The sequence below is a fragment of the Canis lupus genome, chromosome 10, assembly GCF_011100685.1.
Source record: "Canis lupus familiaris isolate Mischka breed German Shepherd chromosome 10, alternate assembly UU_Cfam_GSD_1.0, whole genome shotgun sequence".
Classification (NCBI taxonomy): Eukaryota; Metazoa; Chordata; class Mammalia; order Carnivora; family Canidae; genus Canis; species Canis lupus.
The window spans coordinates 38,014,742-38,036,527 of NC_049231.1; the positions used below are offsets into that span (position 1 = coordinate 38,014,742).

General features: G+C 40.0%; 1 protein-coding gene across 4 annotated transcripts in view; it reads left to right on the plus strand.

Moving 5' to 3' along the window:
- Positions 1-19,708, plus strand: part of ST6GAL2 (ST6 beta-galactoside alpha-2,6-sialyltransferase 2) — a 75,675-nt gene extending 55,967 nt beyond the window's left edge. For 2 of the 4 annotated variants that reach the window (XM_038550873.1, XM_038550872.1), the window contains exon 6: positions 15,163-19,695. In XM_038550873.1, coding sequence (XP_038406801.1) covers positions 15,163-15,434 — 272 coding nt within the window. In that variant the 3' untranslated portion in view covers positions 15,435-19,695. Of the gene's footprint in view, positions 1-3,672; positions 7,691-15,162 lie in introns of those variants that run through there. The other 2 variants (XM_038550875.1, XM_038550876.1) reach the window with 2 other exon arrangements.
- Positions 19,709-21,786: the final 2,078 nt, after the last annotated feature.

The window sequence follows — 21,786 nt, forward strand, 5'->3', positions numbered from 1 at the left end:
TGTGGCAGAAGTTTAATAAAATCTTTTTCATATTGTTGCCTTCTCATGAATTCATGGGACTACTGTTTGCTTGGAGCAGAGGTTTTAGAGTCCAGCTGGAGGCTGTCAGGTATACTTACCGCGATGTGGCGTTTGGAAGACTCAGGTTAGATCCTCGTAGCTGGAGAGAAATATTTTCCCTGGTGCTTTTGTTGGAAGGAATCCTGCCACATATGCCTAGCTTCCTTTCATAGCTATTTACTGAGAATTTGGAATTTTCAGAGGCTGATGCTTGCCTTTGGGACTTCTTTTACATGAAGAAGGGGAAATGACACCGATGTCACAGAAGACTGTGGCCTGCCATCAATAAATGTATTTGCTGCTCCCATCCCCAGCCGGCTGTAAGGGTGAGCCCCCCTGAAGGATGGGCAGGAGCTGCAGCCGCGGGAGCTGGGCCCAGCAGAGCACCCCTCACCCTCTGAATCCCCCGAGGATGTTGCAGTGTGACTCCCTCCTCTTTGATCTTGCTCAGAAATAGGCAGCCAGAGTCCGTTTTATAACTTCTCTGATATTCCTAAATATTGGTAAAATGATGTTGCTCACATCTCAAAGTATCTGCCATAAGAGTTTTTAAAAATCAGCGAGTTATTTTCTCTTATCAAAAAAATGTTCCCCGGGAGTGCCTGAGTGGCTCAGTCGGTTAAGCATTTGATTCTTGATCTCAGCTCAGATCCCAGTCTCGGGGTTGTGAATTCAAACCATGCGCTGGGGTCCATGCAAGCTGGGGAGCCTACATTAAAACATAAATAAATAAGAACATTCTCCAAATACTCCTTCATGTTCCAAGGTCACGTTGAAAAAAAACTGTTGACTTCTTATCTCACCACCTTATCATTTCCAGACACTAATCTCCTTACTGAACAAAAGAACCCCTTGTAGAGCTGGTCAGCAAGATCGGGACATTTCTGAGTGCTCTGTGGAGGGTTCCACCCAGGTGTGGGGGATTTCTTGTTTCTTGGACTTCCTCTATCAGAGAAGATAAATTGCTCTGAGAAGAGCAGTATCCTGATATTCTGCTTTCCTTATTAGCATAGGGCTCCACCTGCAGGTAAAGCAAGGTGAGTCTCTGTGCTTTAATGATGTTCATCTATACGAGAAAATAGTGTCACATTTAATTGCTTATATTTCGAAACCCACTGCATATATTTTCTTTATATGTGCTTATGAATCTGCATGTGTACAATAGAGGGACAGTAAAAGTCGACTGTTTTGAACACACAAGACATTTCTTTGTATGGAAATTTATAGTCGATGGCCAATTCCCAGGGAAACACACCTTGAACTCCTTAAATGTAAGGTTATTGGTTGCTATTCAGAAGCCTGTTCCTGGGGCCTCAATTCATCATATAGGAGGAAGGTGGGAAAGATGGAAGAGAAAAGTGGATATTGATTACGCACCTCCTATGTGCCAGGCCCAGGGATCGTGGGAGGGAAACCAGGCAAAGGTCCCCCTCATCAGGAACTCACAGTACAGTGGGTGACTGACATTACATAGGTGTGTGTTCTCTAAATAAAATATAATCACAAACTGCAAAGAAGGAAAAGAACGAACTGTATTGAGGGCGAGGAAGCATGTTTTGTCTATTCTGTTCCCACTCTTAGCCTAGCTCTTAGCCTGCTGTGTGCTAAGCTAAGAATGGGAATAATTATTTGGAGAATGGAAGGAATAATTATTTGGAGAATGAATGAAGGTTTTAGCTCAGTGGTTTAGTATGTATCAGAATCATTCAGAGGGCTTGTGTATTAGTTATCTAATGCCATGAAGCAAATTACCCCCAGAACATAGCTACTGGAAGGAATAAGCATTTATCTTGTGCAGTGTCTGTAGTCAGTGTTGTGGGAACAGACTGGCTGGATGGCTCACGTGGTATCTTTATAGAGGTTGCACTGCAGCTGTCTGGACACAGGTTGGCCGATCTGTTTTCTGAATGGCTCAATTACAAGATGGCTGTTCGCCAGAGGCCTCAGTTCCTCATCACATGGACCTCTCTAGGTCTACTTGGAAGTCCTTACAACATGGCAGCTGGCTTCCCTACAGCAAGCAATCCAGGTGAGAGAGCAAGGAGGAGGCCACAGTACTTAGTATAGTGTCATGAACTATCACTGTGGCTACATTCTGGTTATTATATCATTCAGTACCTCTGTTGTGGGTTGGAACTACCAAATATGCGAACAACAGGTAGGGATCTTTGGGGGCCATGCTGGAGGCTGGCTACCACACCTTCAAAAACAGACAACAACACCCACCCTAGAGTTTCTGAGGAAGTGGAGGGGGCAAGAATTTGCATTTCTAACGGGTTCTTAAGTGATATTAATACTGCTGGTCCTTGTTCTGTGCGTTGAGAACTACCATTCTAGCATTTTAGAATCTTAAAGATAGAGGGAACTTTACATATCTAGTCTGCAGATCCTGTCTTGATAGACGTGGTACCATCAAGGTAATAAGCATTTGGCTAAGTAGGAGAACACTGGATGTTACCAATTACATTATTCCTTTTGTTTCTTTGAAGACATAGCTAAAAAATTTACTCATCATTCCTGATAGACTCCTTTCATGTTCTGAAAGCTTGCAAAATGTCAAACATGGTAGCTGGCTATAAATGTTCTTAAAAGTGGATTTTTGTTGGTTTGGTTGGTTGATTCTATCATCTTGGGACCCAGATTCTTTAGATATACTGATGGTTTGGGTGTAAGTTTGGGCACCAATAAGCAAGGTTACAACTCTCATTGATCGCAGGAAACCATCCTCAGTAATATTCAAGCAGATAGTTCAGCCAACATCTCTAATTCTAGAAGCATGACATCCTCTTTGGACCTTCATTAGGAACCCCAGCCCTTCCCAGACATCTCCTTCATGGCATACAAATCATGAGGGCTTGCCTGGTAGATTGGAGCTCTGGTGGGTATGAATGTTTTCTGTGGGGAAGAGAGAAGTCATAAATACAGTCTCCCCCTCATCTGTAGAGGATACATTCCAAGACCCTCAGCAGATGCCTAAAACCTCAGATAGTACCAAACCCTATTCCAACTGTGTTCTTTCCTGTACATACATACTGATGAAAAAGTTTAATTCATAAATTAGGCACAGTAAGAGGTGAATAACAATAACTGATAATAAAATAGAACAATTATAACAATGTAGCACAAGAAGAGTTTTGTGAATACAGTGTCTATCAAACTCTTACTGCACTGTATGCACCTTTCTTCATGTGATGGTGGAGGATGATAAAATACCCACATGATGAGATGAAGTGAGGGGAATGATGTGGGCACTGGGATTTGGGATTAGACACTATTGATCCTCTGATGATAAGCCAGGAAGATTGTCTGCTTCCCGACTGCAGGTGGCTCTGGGTAACTGAACCTGCAGGATGAGGAGAGACTACTGTGTTGAAGTAGAGAAGAGTCTAGAAGCAACTTCTGTCCACTGCACCATTCTGAATGTTCCCTAGAGTAGGCTTCAGAGTATTTCTGCATCAGCTTTCTTTGTCCTGGATCACAATACCCGAGTATGCATTGTACTATTTCCTGGGTTCTTTCTTATGGGCAAGACGTCCTCGTAAGATCAGATCTGAGCACAAAGATTTGATTTGCACCTAAATAAATTCTTCTTGTTTTATCTACAAATAACAGGAGTTGCCTTCTCTGATTATAAAGAAAGAACAGTAAGTTGGGATCTGAGGAACATGTTGACCCAGCATTGAAGAAAACAAACTCTGAGAGCTTCTTCACTGAAACTCATTTTATTACTGAAAAAACATTCCAGAAGTTTCTTTTTTATTTGTTTTTTTAAAAGATTTATTTATTTGAGAGAGAGTGTGTGTGTGTGCAGGTGGAAGGAGGGAGAGGGAGAGGGGGAGAGAGAAATCTGCTGAGTGCAGAGCCAGATGTGGAGCTCAATCTCAGGACCCTGAGATCATGACTTGAGCTGAAACAAGAGGCACTCAACCACCTAGGAGCCCCCAGAAGTGTCTAATTCACATATGTAAAGGACTTACCAAAGCTATTAATTTAGTATGCTTTTTTATAATAAAACTAGAGAACATAATGAACAATTTTTCTAATATTGACACAATGTAAACACGTTTTAACATCAAGTGAATTAAACTATACTTTCATTACAAGCTTTATTTAATATTAATAAGATACTTATTGAAGATTTAATATCTATGATGTATACTCAAGCTAGTACTCTCATATTTCTAACCGAATATTTTTAAACTATGTTTTCTTCTTTTTTTATAACGTCAAGCCTGTATTACTATCAAACTACTCTACCAAACAAAATATTCTGAAGAATCACTGTTAAAATGATGAATATTCACTGCAATTAAACATAAAAACTGACTCAAAGTTTGACATCAATTAGTGATAATTATCTTTCAAAATATCTTAAAATAACTGTATAAATATATTCTGACTTTTGTTAACAAAGTCATTATGGGAAAATTAGTGAAAACTTGACTAACTTTGTAAGAAATATCATTATTAACATATGGAAGTTTAAGGAGATTTAGGGATTATTTATCCCAACATAGATATTGGTCCAAAGTTTTCATCAAACCTTAAGGAAGAGACTGTCTTGCTTTATATGATTTTTCTTTGTAACGTTTTTGAAGTCTCCTTTGTAGGCCTTATGCAAAGGGGAAAATAACATTATAACTAAATATTTAAACCTCTTTTTAAAGCACCAAATAATCCCACCACCACCCCCAGAATTGCCATCTGATTGTATTTTAGTCTATATTCTTCCAAATCTCGACCACATCTTGAGTTCTGTTTTTTTAACATTGTTGTAAAGAAGGGCACCTGCGTTGGTTGAGTCTGACTCTTGATTTCAGCTCAGGTCATGATCTCAGGGTGTGGGATCAAGCCCCCCATCGGGCTCCACACTCAATAGGTAGTCTGCTTGAGATTCTCACTGCCCCTCTCCCTCTGCCCCTCCCTCCACCTGTGCTCTTTCTCTCTCTCAAGTAAGTAAATAAATCTTTAAAACTAAGACCATTGTTGTAATGAATGAGCTTCCCTCAGCGTGTGGCACTGCACAACAGGTGCACAATAAATGTTTGCTGAATGAATGAGATGAACAGACGAATGGGGAATTGTGATTTATGTCACCTTATAGACTCTCACCTCTGATTCAACTGGTCTCACATTTAGAAAGATGCCCACCTCTTCCCATATCACTATATGTGTGTGCTGTGGTTAAGACCCTGGGCTCTATGGAGACCAAAATCAAACCTTGGTTCTACCAGTCAACTAAATATGTGATCTTGAACAAATTACTCTAAACCTCCGAACCTCACTTCTTTCAACTAGAAAATGAAGATACTAGTAGTGCCTTTGTGTTTGTATTACCATGTGCTTAGCACAATAGCTGACGTTTACTGTTCACTATTACTGTAATGTTCCTCATCTAAAACTTTATGCTTGGTCAAATACAACCATATTCGTGAATATAAAAACGCTGTTCTTTCATTAAGATACATAATCAACAAAATAGACTTGTTCTCTTTGATATTACAGAGACCATATCAGCACATCAAACAATTATATTGATGAGTCCTCACTATATCTATGTACGAACAATACTATAGTTTATTCTGTATGTGAGCACATAGACTTTTCTTTCCTTTAAACCATGTCCTTAAAATAAATTCCCAGGAATATTAGTGCTGAGCAAAGGGTATGTATGGCATTTTGATGCCTGTTGGTTAAGTGTTGACACACTGCTTTTTCTTTGAATTTCTAATCAGAGCCATATTTGCCCTTACAGTTCACAGAAAGAGGAACACTAGTAGATACCCTGGAAATGTGCTATGTGTACCGTGCTCTTCTCTAGAGAAGCAGCAAAGGGATTCTTACACCTGGTGGATGCACATGGATTTTGTAAATTAAAAGGAAGTCACATGGATCAAGGTAATTTTGATGATCCATTAGGACTGTTTCCCTGGAACAACTTTGTCATCTTATTAGGTTCCTCACCCTCAGCCCACTGGGGAGCTATTCATGCACAGAGGAGTAGCATTTCTTTCTTTCCTCCCTAGTTGGATACTAGAGATTTATCTTGTTATTTGGTACTTTGAAGTCATTTTGACTGTACCTTAGCCTGGCTGAAGATAAGGAATAATTTACTTGGAATCCCACAGCTTCCATTTTGTTCTCATAAAGATGTATTTTTATAGAAGATCAGTGAACTCACCTAGGATCATAGAGCATGGCTGGATTGGTTTGTCACCTACAGACAGTGGGGCATCCAGCCAAGCCAGGAGGCACCAGCTTCACCATCCCTAGCTCACTGCCCAAGGACCAGCAGGCAGGCAGGCCTGGGAGTACAGGTCCCAACCAGCAGCACAGAGAGGAGATTCTCTACTTAAATCTACAGTTGACCAATTGACAATATTTTTATTGTAGAAACCACCAACACATCCTGCCACTTTTTAAAAGGCAGACACTACTGATTATATTATGATTAATATTTCTGGAATTCATAAATGCAGGCACTATAATTTCAGGCTATTTGAATATGCACAAAAATAATAGACTTAAAGGCAAGTCATAACTTTCTTATCCATTTTGTATTTCTTTTGGAGGTTCTAATTTCCCAATATATCACCCAAACTCAGTTGTTTAACGCAAAATAATAAGCCATTTAACATTCATCTTTAGGATTGTGTAAAGTGTGTCACAGTTACATTGATTAGGAACAGCTTTTTGCATTTCTGTGTGAATAATGAATCCTGAATGTGTGTTATCATCAAATAATACAATATTAATCAGTGAAAAATTGACCATTGAGTATTGCCCTTGCATTATATGATTTTATCTAATAAGGTAGATGCTTCTTAAATTATTATTATATTACATCAAGTTCAAATCTCCAAACCACTTTTTAATTACAAATATTTTCTGGAATTGTCCTTTGAAATGGAATTGTCCTTTTGCTTTTAAATAATCCTGCGAATAGTTCTCATGCTTTCCTATTTCATGATGAATTTAGGAGAAACCTAACAGAGCTGCTAGATTTCCATTAGACTGGCATATTCCAGACACGGGTTTTGTTTCACTCTGACCACTCCTTCAGAAATGTGTTTTGTATGTTGTATTGGTCATTCTCAGAAATTCCTAATTTACCTTTCCTATGACTTATGTTCACATGTTAACTGGAAGTGATTGATGTAAGCCAGTATTTTGTCTGTCACTTGCATTATGTTGTTTATATCCACAGCTTCTTGTGCTTTGTATTGAAAGAATATATTCATTAAAGAGAAAATTCTATCAATCTGAATATTTTGGATGTTACTTTAAATATTTTGCCAGGTGACAGCAAGATAATTTTAATCACAATTAAAATCAAGACTATAAATGATTACACTATACTAGGTCTGAAAACACATTAAATACAAAGCTAGGTATGCAAAGTACAGTTTTATAGAGGAAACCTCATTCATTCAGAATTTGTGATACTCTGCACATGGTTTGCAGCTTGCTTTTTATCCTGATTTTAGAATAAATAAATAAGTGTATATACTTCTAGTATGCTGAGTCATATAATATGACATTTTATTAAGACTGGTTGAAATGCTTTTTAATTGGTTTGATAATTACATTGCATTAATAATTAAAGATGCAATTTGGCAAATGAATGCTTCTTGAGTCATAATTGTCTGGAAAAATGTGCACCTTTTCTTTTTCTTTCAAAGAATCCCTAGTATGGACTCACTTGTAAAAACTGGCCAAAGAAACTGAATGTTAATTGAATCATATTTAAAGATTTAAAGTCTTTAAATTAAAAGCTAGCCACATGCCCATTAGATTGGGTTACAAAAATACACTAAAAAATGTCTAAATACTGATCTGCCTATCTGAAAGTCTGGCTTCATGTGAAAAGCAAGAATATTTTTTATTGAGGTTTAACTGATGTGCAACATTACATTAGTTTCAGCCATATAGCATGGTTATTTGATATTTACATATATTGCAAAAGGATCACCACAGTAAGTTTGGTTAACATCTGTGACCACACTTGGTTTGCAGAATTTTCTTTCCTGTGATTGAGAACTTTTAAGATCTATTCTCTTAGCAACTTTCCAATATGTAATTCAGCATTTTTAACTATAGTCTCAATGCTGCATGTTATATCCTGTGACATATTTACTGTATAACTGGAAGTTTGTACCTTTTGACCCCCTTCGCCTGTTTTTCCCATGACCCCCACTTTGGCAGCCACTAATCTGTTCTCTGTATCTATGTTTTTTGTTTCTTGGTTTTTTTTCCTTTTTTTTTATTCCACATATAAATGAGATCACATGGCATTTGTCTTTCTCTGTCTAACTTATTTCACTTAGCATAAGACCTTCTAGATCTACCTTATCACTTAGCAGTGACTTCAAGGACACTTAGGCTGTTTCCATATCTTGGCTATTGTAAATAATGCTGCAGTGAACATAGGGATGCAGATATCTTTCCAGGTGGTTTCATTTTCTTTGGGTAAATACTGAAAAGTGGAATTGCTGGATCATAAGGTAATTCTATTTTTAATTTTTTTGAGGAATAGCCATACTGTTTTCCATAGTGGCTGCACCAATTTACAATACCATTGGCACTGCACAAGGGTTTCTTTTTCTCCACACCCTTGCCAACACTTTTATTTCTTATCTCTTTGATGATAGCCATCCTAACAGGTGTGAGGTGCATTTGAGTTGCATTTACCTGATGAGTGATGTTGACCATCTTTTCATTTACCTCTTGGTCATCTGTATGTTTTCTTTAGACAAATGTCTATTCAGTCTTCTGCCAATTTTTTAATTGGATTGTTTGTTCTATTTCTGTGGGGGAAAATGCCATTGGGACTTTGATAGGGACTGCATTGACTCTGTAGGTTGCTTTGGGTACTGTGGCATTTTTAAAATATTAATTCTTTCAGTCCAGGAGCATGGAATATCTTTATATTTATTTGTGTCTTCTTCAGCTTCTTTCATCAGTATCTTACAGTTTTCAGTGTGCAGATCTTTCACATCCTTAATTAAATTTATTTTTAGGTATTGTTTATAATGCAGTTGTAAATAGGATTGTTATCTTAGTTTTTCTTTCTGATAGTTTGTTATTAGTGTAGAGATTTTTATGTATTGATTTTGTATTCCACAGCTTTAGTTAATTCATTTTTTAATTCTAACAGTTTTTGGTCTGGTCTTTATAGTTTTGTATATCTAATATCATGTCATCTGCAAATAGTGACAGTTTTACTTCTTCCTTTCCAATCTGAATGACTTTTATTTCTTTTTCTTGCCTAATTATTCTGGCAAGGATTTCAATACTATGTTGGATAAAAGTGACAAAAGTGGACCCTCTTGTCTTGTTCCTGATCTCGCAGGGAAAACTTTTAGCTTTTCATCATTGTATATAATGTAGCTGTGGGCTACATTTATTATGTTGAGGTACATTCCCTCTATGCCTATTTTGTTGAGAACTTTTATCATAAATGGATGTTGAAGTTAGTCGTGCTTTTCTACATCTACTGTAATTTTTATCCTTAATTTTTTTTAAGATTTTATTTATTTAATCATGAGAGACACACAGAGAGAGGCAGAGCACAGGCAGAGGGAAAAGCAGGCTCCATGCTGGGAGCCTTTCTTGGGACTCGATTCCAGGTCTCTAGGATCACGCCCTGGATGGCGCTAAACTGCTGAGCCACCCGGACTGCCCTATCCTTAATTTTGTTAAAGTGATCTATCACATCAATTGATTTATCAATGCTGAATCATCCTTACATCCCAGGACAAATCCTACTTGATTGTGGTATGTGATCCTTTTAATATATTGTTGGATTTGGTTTGCTGATATTTTGTTGAGCATGTTTGCACATATGTTTATCAGGGATATTGGCCTATAATTTCTTTTATTTTGGTGTCCTTGTCTGGTTTGAGTATCAGGGTAATGCTAGCTTCGCAAAATGAATTTGGAAGTGTTCCCATTTCCTCTGTGTTTTGGAAGAGTTTGAGAAGGATTGGTATTAATTCCTCTTTGAATGCTGGGTGAAAGCGGTAAAATTTTATTAGTGATGAAAGCAGTTACTTTGTGGTAGTCCATAAACAAAATTACGTAACATAAAGGTTTAAGTAATTTTTTCTTTTAAGAAATTCTTTACCGAAAAAAAAAATAAGAAATTCTTTACCAAATAGAATTAAATTATTTGTACTTTTTTTTTTTATTTTAGGTAATCCTGAGCAGTCCTAAGAGAGGAAATGAAAAAAAGAATAAAAACATTTTTAGCATAACCAGATGTGAATTCCCCATATTGGTCTGGCATGGAGAATTAATTATGAAGTAACATGATACTTTGAATTTATCCATATATGGTATCTTTGCAGAAAAGATTTAACCTGGCAGGCCTGACTGCTGATCTTTAGGAAGGCATGCTTACAAAGTTGGCCTTTCGCTGGCATCTGGGATATTTGATTTGGGAATGTTTCCAACCCTATAACTGATAAGAGTAGTTCACCATGCCTAGACTGTTTATGTAAGTAGTATGGTTTATGTTGCACACCTGCTTTCATTCTGGAAGCCTGGAATTTTGGTATGTGCCAGGCAGAGACTGCCAACATGACCAGTTCCCAGTAAAAACTTGAGTACTGAGTCTCTCCAAAGCTTCCCTGATTGGCAGCATTTTACATGTGTCGCTAGGGGTATCAAGCAAATCCTGTGTGACTCATTTGGGAGTAGAAACTTGGCCTTAGTTTCCTCTGGACTTTTGCTGATTTTGCCTTGTATCCTTTTGCTTTAATAAATCATAGCTGAGTATCACTAAATACTGGGTCCTGTAGGTCCTCCTAGTGAATCAGCAAACCTGGGGATGAGTTGGGTACTCTTAACATGGTACTCTAATTGGTGGTAATTCACAGGACATCTGGGAACCATGTGTTGTTGGTATTTACATCATTTGTGGATAATAGGCTCAGCATCACAACATTTACAAAAGCAATTCTGGTGGTAGTACTCAAACATTTTTTTCTTGGTGCGTTATGTAAAACACTTTCTTCAAGTGGTCCACAAAATTGTAGGTTATGGGCTCACTACCTGTTTTTAAATTTAAAGGTTAGTTCTTTAATTTACTTTCTTTCTTTTCTTAGACTTTCTCTTAATCCCCAATGATTAGCACTGTGCCCAGTTTAATAAATGTTGAATTTAATTGAAGAGGCCTCCAGCAGAACATGAAGGCTTTGATCTTTGCCAGCCCCATCCCTACTCTGCCTCCCTGCAGTGCCTACACCCACACCCCCATTCCCTAACAAACACTCTGTGAACTGTGCCAGGGTCATTATAGAACTCCAAATATTGATGTTTACCTAGTTTCTTTTTGCAAAACAAGAAGAAATTTCGTCTTTAGGATTTTGTGTGTGGCTTAGTACTGTTAACTCTAAGGGTAACTGATGTGTAGATTTGACCACATTTAGTAATAGTGATTTTCAGCATTTATTATATGACAGAGTCTGATTCAAAACCATGTGTAATAACGACTTTAATAAATTGAAAAGCAGCGTGTGCATATGCCAAATGAATTGACCATGCTGTCTGAAAAAAGTTCAAAATGAGAAGAGTATTCTCCAGCTTTGGTACCGTAAATCTTGTCCACCTTTTACATGTACCCAACAAATGGTAAATTAATTTTTCCCTTCCCTTTGAAGGTATTGCCCTACCAATTATGATATCAGCACGACAGCTGGCTGCCACTTAAACACTTAGAGCAGATTCTGCTATTATGTAAGTTTTAGGATGCTCTAGGCCCATGGTTACAGAAGCCACAAGTTCACATGAGTACAGATGGGAAGGAAAACAGCTGTTATAAGTCTGTATCATATAGGGAAAGATCAGGAGGGATTGTGCAGATAACTCAAGGCAAGAACCCACACTCTTAATTTCTTTTGGCTTCCATTTTGGACTCTCATGAACTCAACATCAAGTTTCTGCATTTCTGAAGCTCTAGAAGTTATTGTAAAATACAAGGTATTTATATATGAGAATGCTAAAATGTACCTATTTACTCACAGTGAAACTAACTTCTTGCCTAGTCTCCTGACAAAATCTGTATTGTGTATATAGCAAATGCATTATTTAAAATGTAAGAGTGAAAATTTTATCTGGGAAACTTTCTAGAAAAAAAAGTCAGATTCAAACATCTTAGTAGATGCTTTTTTTCTTTTCTTCTTCTCCTTCTTCTTCTTTTTCTTCTCTTTTTAGAGAGAGAGTGCAAGAAGAGAGGGAGAGAGGGACAGATGGAGAGGGAGAAAGAGAATCTTAAGTGGGTATATGGAGTCCGATGTGAGGTTCCATCTCACCGTCCTGAGATCATGACGTGAGCCCAAATTAAGAGTTGAATGCTTAACCAACTGAGCCATCCAGGTGCCCTTTGTCCGTGCTTTTTGGGACCAAGACAATAGTAAAGACTAGAGAGACTACCTACAGATCTTCTCACTTAGGTGTGGATTGCAGTTCCGCTCTAGATTTAATCTAATGTGGAATGTCAGGCTACTTAGGAGGCAGCAGAGGAATTCCTTACAGTCTACTTTTTCAAAGAATATGTGTGTTAATACCATCATGGTCCCCAAAGAATGGTCCTCAAAGCATGGGAAGTGAGCCAGCATTGGTCCGGAAACATTAGTCATTGTTCTACAAGCAGATCATTATAGAAATTGAAACTATTTACAGACTTGTGTAGTAACTTAACATAGCATGGCATCCAAATATGTGTTCATTTTTCTAGCAAATCATTGGGTTATATTTTATGGAAGTAATGGTCTGTGATTCATTGAACTTTTTCTTTTTTCCATGGCCCTTCCCCACAAATAGCTTAGGAATGTTTGTTAAAAATGCAGTTTCCTGGACCCCAACATAAACCAGTGGAACCCAAATCTCTGGAACTGGGTACAAGTCCCAAGAATGGACATTTAGCAAGCTGCCCGGTCATTCTTTTTCATGCCAGAGTTTGAGAACTGCTTTAGGAAGAGAGCCATGTTATTGGCTCTCCAATAATACATTTCTCAAGTAAGAGATTAACTTTTGAAAGCCAGCCACCCCAAGGACCTTAGTTGCAAAGGTGATAACTTGTACCCATTTGACTTCAGCCCTCATGGGGGAGGTTGTGTCATTGGCTCACAACACACTCCAGCTAAAAGAGACCTGTGGTTTCTAGGTATAGTTCCATTGCTAGGTTTTGAGATGCCTTTGTGCAGGACACCCTTGAAGCCTCTGCACTGCCATCTGCGGGAAACTTGTTGTATTAATTGTATTAATGGAAGGTGTCTAGGTGTGTGAATGATGGCTAGGATCCTTTGATGTGGTTCCTTTCTGCACAGCTGGCATAGCCATGCGCCATGCCCAGGGGAGGGAGAGCAGCTAGCTCCGTGATGTGGTACAAGAACTTGTTCTAGAGCTCCTGATTAGAAAACACTGGAGCCATCCTCAGCTCCATAGACACAGGCCTTGTGCCCCTCATCGAGAAAAAACATACACATCAGAGGGGCTCTTGTTTGCTGCAAGTATAAAGTAACCAGGATCAAAGGGAGAATTTGATGCTCCCTGGGCACATGGCTTTCTCATTCACCATGTCAATCAATAGGTGATTTTATCAGGAGGAGGGAAAAAGTATTTCTAGAGCAGTCAATGCTCATCAGAAGAGAAAGACTTCTTTATCGCCTGTGCTACATGTTCAGGTGATGATACCCACTCACCTTGGTGACTTTGGGAGGGAGATGCTGGTCCTTGGCTCCCCCTGAATCACCATCCCCTTCAGGCATCCCAAGGAAGGGGCCGCAACCTGGCAGTAGGTCAGCTGATAAGGAGGAAGAAATGGGTTGTGGGAGGAAAAAGAAAGGAACAGACCAGTAACTTGTTCTGACAGAGCTGTGGAGGACATTTTTGCTTCTTAGAATTTGAACTGAAATACCTCCTTCTCTCTGTTAGGAGTATGTTTTATTCTCAGCCGTAGTACTGTGTCATGGCTCCTGAGTGACACCTTTAAAGGTTTCTATACAGAATGCCATTGTCACCTGTGGACCAGCACCCCTTCTTCTGCTTCTGTTCTTCCCGTTGTCTGCTAGGAAGCTCCTCTGGACTCCGGGCAAATTGAGGCCCCTTCTCTCTTCTGTCCCAGTGGCCCTTATGCATAACTTTCTCTGGTTGTGAGAATTTTCATGATTGATTAATTAGAAACACGATTGTCCTCTGCAGACAGATACTGCCATTTAACAGGAACTAATTGTTGTGACTATGTTTTTTATAAGAAAGATAGCTCTTTTGTGAAAGGGATGAGCATATATGTTTTTTTAAAGTTTAAAGGATGTTAACAAAGGTGGTGGTGGTGCTGGGAAAAGAAAACCCATTAGCCCTTCTAAATCAAGAACTAGATTTGCTGGGCCCCCTGCTCAGTAGGGAGTCTGCGTCTCCTTCTACCCCTGCCCTCTGCTTGTGCTCTCTGTCTCTCTCTAAATAAATAAAATCTTTTTTAAAAAAAGCTAGATTAGCTCACTGACGAAGAGGTTTGATAGCTCTCTATTTGAAACATTTTTAAAAAGAGGAAAAATTAAAGCAACTTTAATATTGACAGTTCCAGGGAGATAAATAATTTTGATAATCTGAATCTTAAACTCTGCGTCCCCAATTCCATCTCTTTCCATTCAGACAACTATCCTGTAATCAGTTATAATCAAGCAACTATTTTATAGGCAGTTTTTTCTAACGTGTTTCTTTGGAAACTGCTCTTGCAAATGAGAACAGAAGCTGCCTGCGTGAGGACGGTGACTCATGATACTCTAACTTGGGGGAAGGCAAATCTGTGGCTCACTGGATTGTCTTCTTGTTAAACCGGGCACCCCCGTCTCCTCCTCCCTCGCTGCCCCGCACACAGTGATCAACCAGATGTGTGAAGGTCTAATGGTGTCATGTCTCTGTGGGTGCCCGCACCCCACGGACTGCAGAGAGGCCACTCCTGGAGGTTCTGACCCGGCAAATGTCTAAGTGACAAGAAAGCGGGCGCAGAGCAGGTGCAGCCATTCCCCCCGCCTCGCTCCAAAACATCCTCCCTCCTGCTTGGAGTTGTTGATCGGCTACTTTTCTTTTCCGAGGCAGGCATCCTCATCATGATGTCCATGTGCAGCGAAGTGCACGTGTACGAATACATCCCGTCCATCCGGCAGACGGAGCTGTGCCACTACCACGAGCTGTACTACGACGCGGCCTGCACGCTGGGCGCCTACCACCCGTTGCTCTACGAGAAGCTGCTGGTGCAGCGGCTGAACACGGGCGCCCAGGGGGACCTACACCGCAAGGGGAAGGTGGTCCTGCCGGGGCTCCGGGCCGTGCGCTGCCCCGCGCCCAACCCCGCAGGTGCGCCCTCCTGAACCCACGCTCCGGAGAGGCCACGTGCAATAAGGTACTACTGTCCTACCCGACGTCCGGGAGAATACTTGAAGATACGTGTTAGGCAGTGTAGTCTGCGCTCTTTAGACTCTAACTTAGTGGTGGCCACGAGAATTGTTCTTTTTCTAAGCCATTGAGTATTTATTACTGTTTTGAATACAGAAATGGAATTTAAAAGGAAAAAAAAAAAAAGCTCAAGAAAGATGCAAAAAAAAAAAAAAAAAAAAAGAAGAAGAAGAAGAAGAAGAAGGAAGGAAGAAGCAAACGTATGACCAATGGGTACTATACCTCCAGAAACGTAAACCTTTGCTTTACTTACGCCGTAGACACCCCTTATCTGGTTTGGTTTCAGCTACAGGTTTCAGTGATGTACCTGATATTACGAAATGGTTTATACGCCCATGTTGAGGTGCAGGATCACTTAACGTGTCACTTGTACATTCACTCATTATTAAAGATCCGAGCATTTATGACGTGCATCTGAATTATCACTCAGATGTGTTTATTTTAATAGCAAAATCCCCCACATATGTTGAGAGATGTGCATGTTGATACACGGTTGCATTCCTCAGCTCTGCCTCCCATTCCCCACCCAAGCTTTGCTTTTTGTGTATTAGGATAGATTTCTATAACCATAAAGCATCCATCTCAAGCAGTCCAAGAAAAAGCCAACACTGGAATAACACTACAGTGGAGACACTTTGTTTTGCTGCAATATTTTATTACTCTGGCAAGTAAATCCAGAATCAGGGGGCTGCAGGGTGGCCCAGGGCCAGAATGTTCACAGCTCCAGCTTTCCTGCATTGTACCTCCTCAGCTGCCAGTCCTTCCCACAGCCCTCACACTGTTACGCCCGTGGACCCTTGCCCCCACCCCCCCGCTATGGGGGAGGGCTCCTTCTAGTCTAGAAGGAGGGAATACGGAGCCTTCACTCTGTGCTTCTGGGGATACATGCCTGTCTCTTTCATGGAGATTTCTTTCAGGTCAACATCAGCTGCTGGAAACCCAGCAGTGGTGTACTGGATTTTCCCTAATTCTCCCGGCAGACAGACCTTGAGGAATCCTGTCTGTTTTCACAAATATATTTTATGTTAGCAACATACAAGCCATATAGTTAAATAAAATTGTGTGAAAACGTTGACCTTTAACCACACAGGAAAACACTTATATGTTTGAGAGGCAAAGGCAGCTAGAGGGGAGGAAGTAGTCACCCCCATACATTAGCTATATTCAGATCTGTCTTGTCTTGTTTTTAATCTCAACTTTAATGACTGATACATTGAAAAACAATCTTTTTCTATGAATGTAGTGAAACAGAAACATTTTGGAATCCATTAATTAAACACAGTATCTCACTATATAACCAAAACATATCTCAGCAGTACAGGTAAGGCTTTTTTAATTAAAAATGTTCTCCCTTGCAAGTGCATGAATGTCAGGAGAGCTTGGTGAGAAAGGTTTTTCTGTTGCAGGATTGGTTTTTTCCTGAGTGCTCTCAAAACTCCTTTCTTGAGCAAGAATGGTTTAGAGAAACTTACCGCTTCTATTTGGCTAGTCTCACTCTCCAGAAATGGGGTTGGGCAATAGGCATCTCCCCTGTCTTATTATAATAGTGAAGCAGAGGAGTAATTGAGCAGTTTCCTTCATGACAGCATCCACTAAAAGCCCATTTTGTGAGCTTTCTTCCCAGATCTCTGAAAAGAAATCAGTAATCTTATCCTACACATGAGCTTATATGTGAGCTGACATGGTCAAGCCATTTTTCTCTCTGATTTCCTGAAAGAACTTTGTCTTGTCTCCATGTGTAGTGAGTAAGGAGTTCAGTGACTGGAGGCTTGTAACGTAGCTCTGATCATGCTGAGCAGTCCTCCCATGGCCTTTCTTCTCCCTGGACCTTCCAGACTCTGCCTTCAAATGTCCATGACATTTCATAGTCTTCCCAGTGGATTTCCTTCTGACCTCATTACCCAGGACAACTCCCTTTGGTGACATAAGAGCTTGATTAGAGGAAAATTCATTGGAGGTCCATATAAATATTCAAGTTCAAAAGCCCCAGAAAACACTTTAGAGATTTTTTTTTTTTTTTTACTTTAGAGATTTTTAAGTAGCATTTTGTTGTAACGTGTATACTTTTAAAAAGTCCTTTCAGTCTCACTGAGGTTACAAGAAAGACTGAAGAGCATAAAGGAAATTTAATTAAAATTTTTTGAATTTATTATGGCCTTAAAGACTCTTGGGAATCAGGGTCTGTTAAGCATTCAGAAAATGTGGTACACATATTAATATAGTGTGGCTGGGCAGTCTTCTCTTTGAGAGAGTTTAAATTCTTTTGCCTTCCAAAAATATCAGGCAGTTATCGTTAACATGATGACTGCATCTAGTATTAGCTAAATTGGTCCTAAGTGGCAGTATTTTGCCAGACAATGATTAAGACCTTCTAAGGCTACATTTATGGAATTGCAGTAAACACACAGCTCTTCCATGGAGTGGATAACAATGAATGCTGTCCTAGTACATTTGTCGCAGGCTCTGTCCCTCACTGAACGCTCCATCCGCTTCTGGAAGGGATACTGATAAAAACCCTAACGTGCAACCTGAAGCCATTAGGTGTCCTTCTTGCACGCAGAAGACTAGCAAAGGTCACATTGCTTTACAATTCAAGGTAATTTCACTCCATCGTTTGTTGTAGTGGTGGCTATTATCACAAAGATACCAATGTTGACCAAGAAGGACAACTCATCTTTATGTAGGTTCTCACTGACTAGTTTCCCTGGTCCCTCTACTAGGTATGAGGGTGGGGTTCAGTAGGTGTCCAATGGTCCCCAGGCCCCAGGGAATACCAGTGTTGGCCCTGTGTACCTCACCTTCCCCACTAAGTCCTTACAGAGCTGCTTTTATCAGGAACTTCATGCCTCGGTCACAAGGTGGTCAATTAAAGTTGCATATATGCATCATGCAACATCAAGGACATGTATTAAGCCAAGTGAGGGACTTTTGCACATGTTTCAATTACTGAGTCTTTCCTTTCTGCCTGGATGCAGAGCTCCGGGAGCCCTGCTTCAGTCACGGCACTTCGAGTGTCTCATGCCCTAGGTCTCTGAGCCAGACATTTAATCAATCCTGAACTCACCAGTCATCATCTGTCATTGTAGCCATAGCGTCTGGACAAAACGGTTCTGAAATAATCGTTAGTATTTTCAAAATTGGGAAATGAAAGTAACTGTTTAAAGCCACCATGGGGTTGCTCCATTACGTGTTTATGAGCCAGTTCACTCTAGTGGAACAGATTAATACCTTATGTTGTTGGCTGACCCTTCCGGGCAGGAACACTTACATCCACTGAATTAATTAGGTCCTGTTTGGCTGCATTAAGTGGGATCAGTCTCATGTGAGTAATGGCATATGATGGAAGCATTTTCTAGGCACAAATGACATGATTACAGCTCTCTCTCCAGCCTTTCTTAGAGATCGACACACAGTGCGTGTTTGAGGTTGGTGGACAAAGTGACCTGGTCCCATTTCTGCTTAGCTATGGGAAGAGACAGAGAGAGGAACATGGGGAATTCTCAAGAAATCCGTGACAGGCCAAACAGTCTCTATGTCTTGTATTATCTGATTTGACTTTCCACTTTCTGATAGGTTTGAGCTCTTGCTCAGTTGTTAATAGCCAATGAAGGCAGCTGCATTTAGAAATTGATCACTTAGGTAAAATGTGCCTGAGTTCAGACTTGGTTTTTCTTTTTTATATTCTGGACATCTCCATTGCAAAAATACTCTGCATGTTCTTGTCACTTGGGCATTATTTACGCAATTGGTAAATGAAAGGTATCTCTCTGTGAATTCAAGGATAAAATGTAAGTTCTGATTCTTGTTTTATTAAATGAATGAAGCCTTTTAGCAAGAAATAATAATCCAGAATACTCCTCCTACAGGCTTGGAATGATAGAATTTAAAGAATTAAAGACATTGCTATAGTTCTTACTTTTGTTATAAAAGTGTGCATGTAGATATAGTTATATAATTGTATATATACATATCTACACACATGGTTGGTTTTATATTGTCTTTTTTCATCAAACTTTATTCCTGAAACCTTTACAATAAATTTTATTTTAATTATGCAAGTGCCAGTTTTTTAATAGAAGAAAACAAATGATATATGTCCTTCTATTTAAAAAAAAAAATCAGTCTTCCAACACACTGATATTCTAACACACCCTGGACATGTTTTAAAGTATGGCAGGAATATTTAAAAGGCACTATGCAGGTAGAACCACTACCTGAACGTTGTAACCTCATCAGAAGCCTAATGTAACGCTGAACGTTGATGGGAAGGATACTTATTATAGCTCATGGCTTTTACAAGGTTGAGGGGAAAAATGAATATTGGTTCTGTGGAAAACAGTCTTCTTCTTACCTGGTAGGTTTCAAACAAATTAGCCGCACTGTAGTGCTAAAACCTAACATTTATGATACCACACATCCTGTTTTATTCTCGCTAAAATACTTAAGAAATTTCCCCGGTGGGAACCAGTGAACTTTTTTAACAGGGAATTTTTTTGTATGATAATTTTTAAACTGAAATGTGTACTCTTCCAATTAATTAAGGCCTGAAGTTTTTCCAGGAGTCACATTTTAAAAGTGTTTGTATGCATTTTAACACCTTTGATATTTTCTATTTTGGTTTTGTATATTTTTATGTATACACAGTGTACAGACTTTTTTCTTGTAAATAAAACATGTTTTCATTTGTCTAGAAGTTTCTCTGTTTTATTTGTTTATTTATTTATTTATTTTAGTTTCTCTGTTTTAATTTGTAAAAGTCGCAGCTACAAATGAGCGAGTGGCAGAAAAGGAGCCATCCCTTAGGAGGACATGGCACAAAGCTGAAAGCTAATTATAAAGTTGTAAACGAGGTAACAACAGCAGGCCCTCCAGCTGTGAGGATGGACACAGCCCAGGCCTCAGACCAGAGGCAGGCTGGGTCTTCTCCACCCAACGGCTAATTGCCAAACACAAAGATCCACTGTGGCAAAAACAAGCAGGAAAGGCATATTTAGGCTAACGTATCACAATGTTGAGTTAGTGGCCTGGCATTTTGGCTAATTTATTGCCTTGGGAGACTCTTCCCCGGTTTTGACAGGGTTTTAGGTCTTAGAAAATATACGTAAATTATTAAAGGGAGGCTTAGGGATGGTGAAATCACCTTAACCTGCTACAATGTCAGATTAGCCTTGGTATCTTCGTGTTCACCGTGTGAAGGGGAAATTGGTTCATTAGACTCCTAGAAAGAAGTTCCCAGATATTTGGGCTTTCTGGCTACAATGCAAGAGGAGTCTTGAAAGGAGGTGCTGGTGATGTCTGATGTGAGTACTGATGTGAGCAGCTGGGGAATTCGGGAGCCCATAAATCACCACCGACAGTTGTGCTGAATTGGAGAGGGCTCCCACCACCTTTGTGTTACTGTCATTTTTCTTCCCCTACAAAATGACTGCCTGCTTCCAGATAATTAAAACACAGGCCTGGCTCTGAGGGCCCTGATGGGAAGGATGTTCCCCTACATTCAGAGAGCAGTGGGGGATGAGCTGCCTTGCAGCAGAGGTGCCTCCACAGGGGCTGACTGGAGGCCTCTCATGTCTGGCTGCTTCCTAGGGGGAAGACCAGGAATAGTTCAGGTAGCCTGCACCTGCACTGAGATGGAGGAACGAGGGGAAGGGCAGGGCTGGGGGTGAGGGTGAAGAACAAGGTGGGGAAGGGGAAGGGTAATAAAAGTGCCCAGGATCTTTAACACTATTCTCATAGCAAAGGCATCAACTCCCAAACAAACCTACCTCCTGGCTAAAGGCCCAAAGGGTTAGTGGAGCTCTAGGAACTGAAGTGTTATGTTCAAGAAACCCTGGGGAAGAAGCCCCTCCTGCCCTAAACCTCTGCTGGCCCCTCCGGGAGCAGGGGTTGGCAAACTGTGGCCCACAGCTTATAAAGTTCTATTGGCACACATCCATGCTCACTTCTTTACTTCTTGTCCGTGCTGCCACATACCAAGAGTTGCAGCAGAATCCTTATCATCCACTCACCAAGCCTAAAACATTATCTGCCCCTTTACAGAAAAGGTTTGCCCAGCTCCCATTATAATACAGTGGTCCCCAGCACTATCTGTGGTTTTGCTTTCCATGGTTCAGTTACCCAAGGTCAGCCGCCGTCCAGAACTAGACAGTCCTCCTTCTGACCTATCACCAGGAGGTCAATGGTAGTGTATCGCCATGTCACAGTGAGTCACCTCACTTCATCTCATCACATAGGCATTTTATCATCTCACATCATCACAAGAAGGTG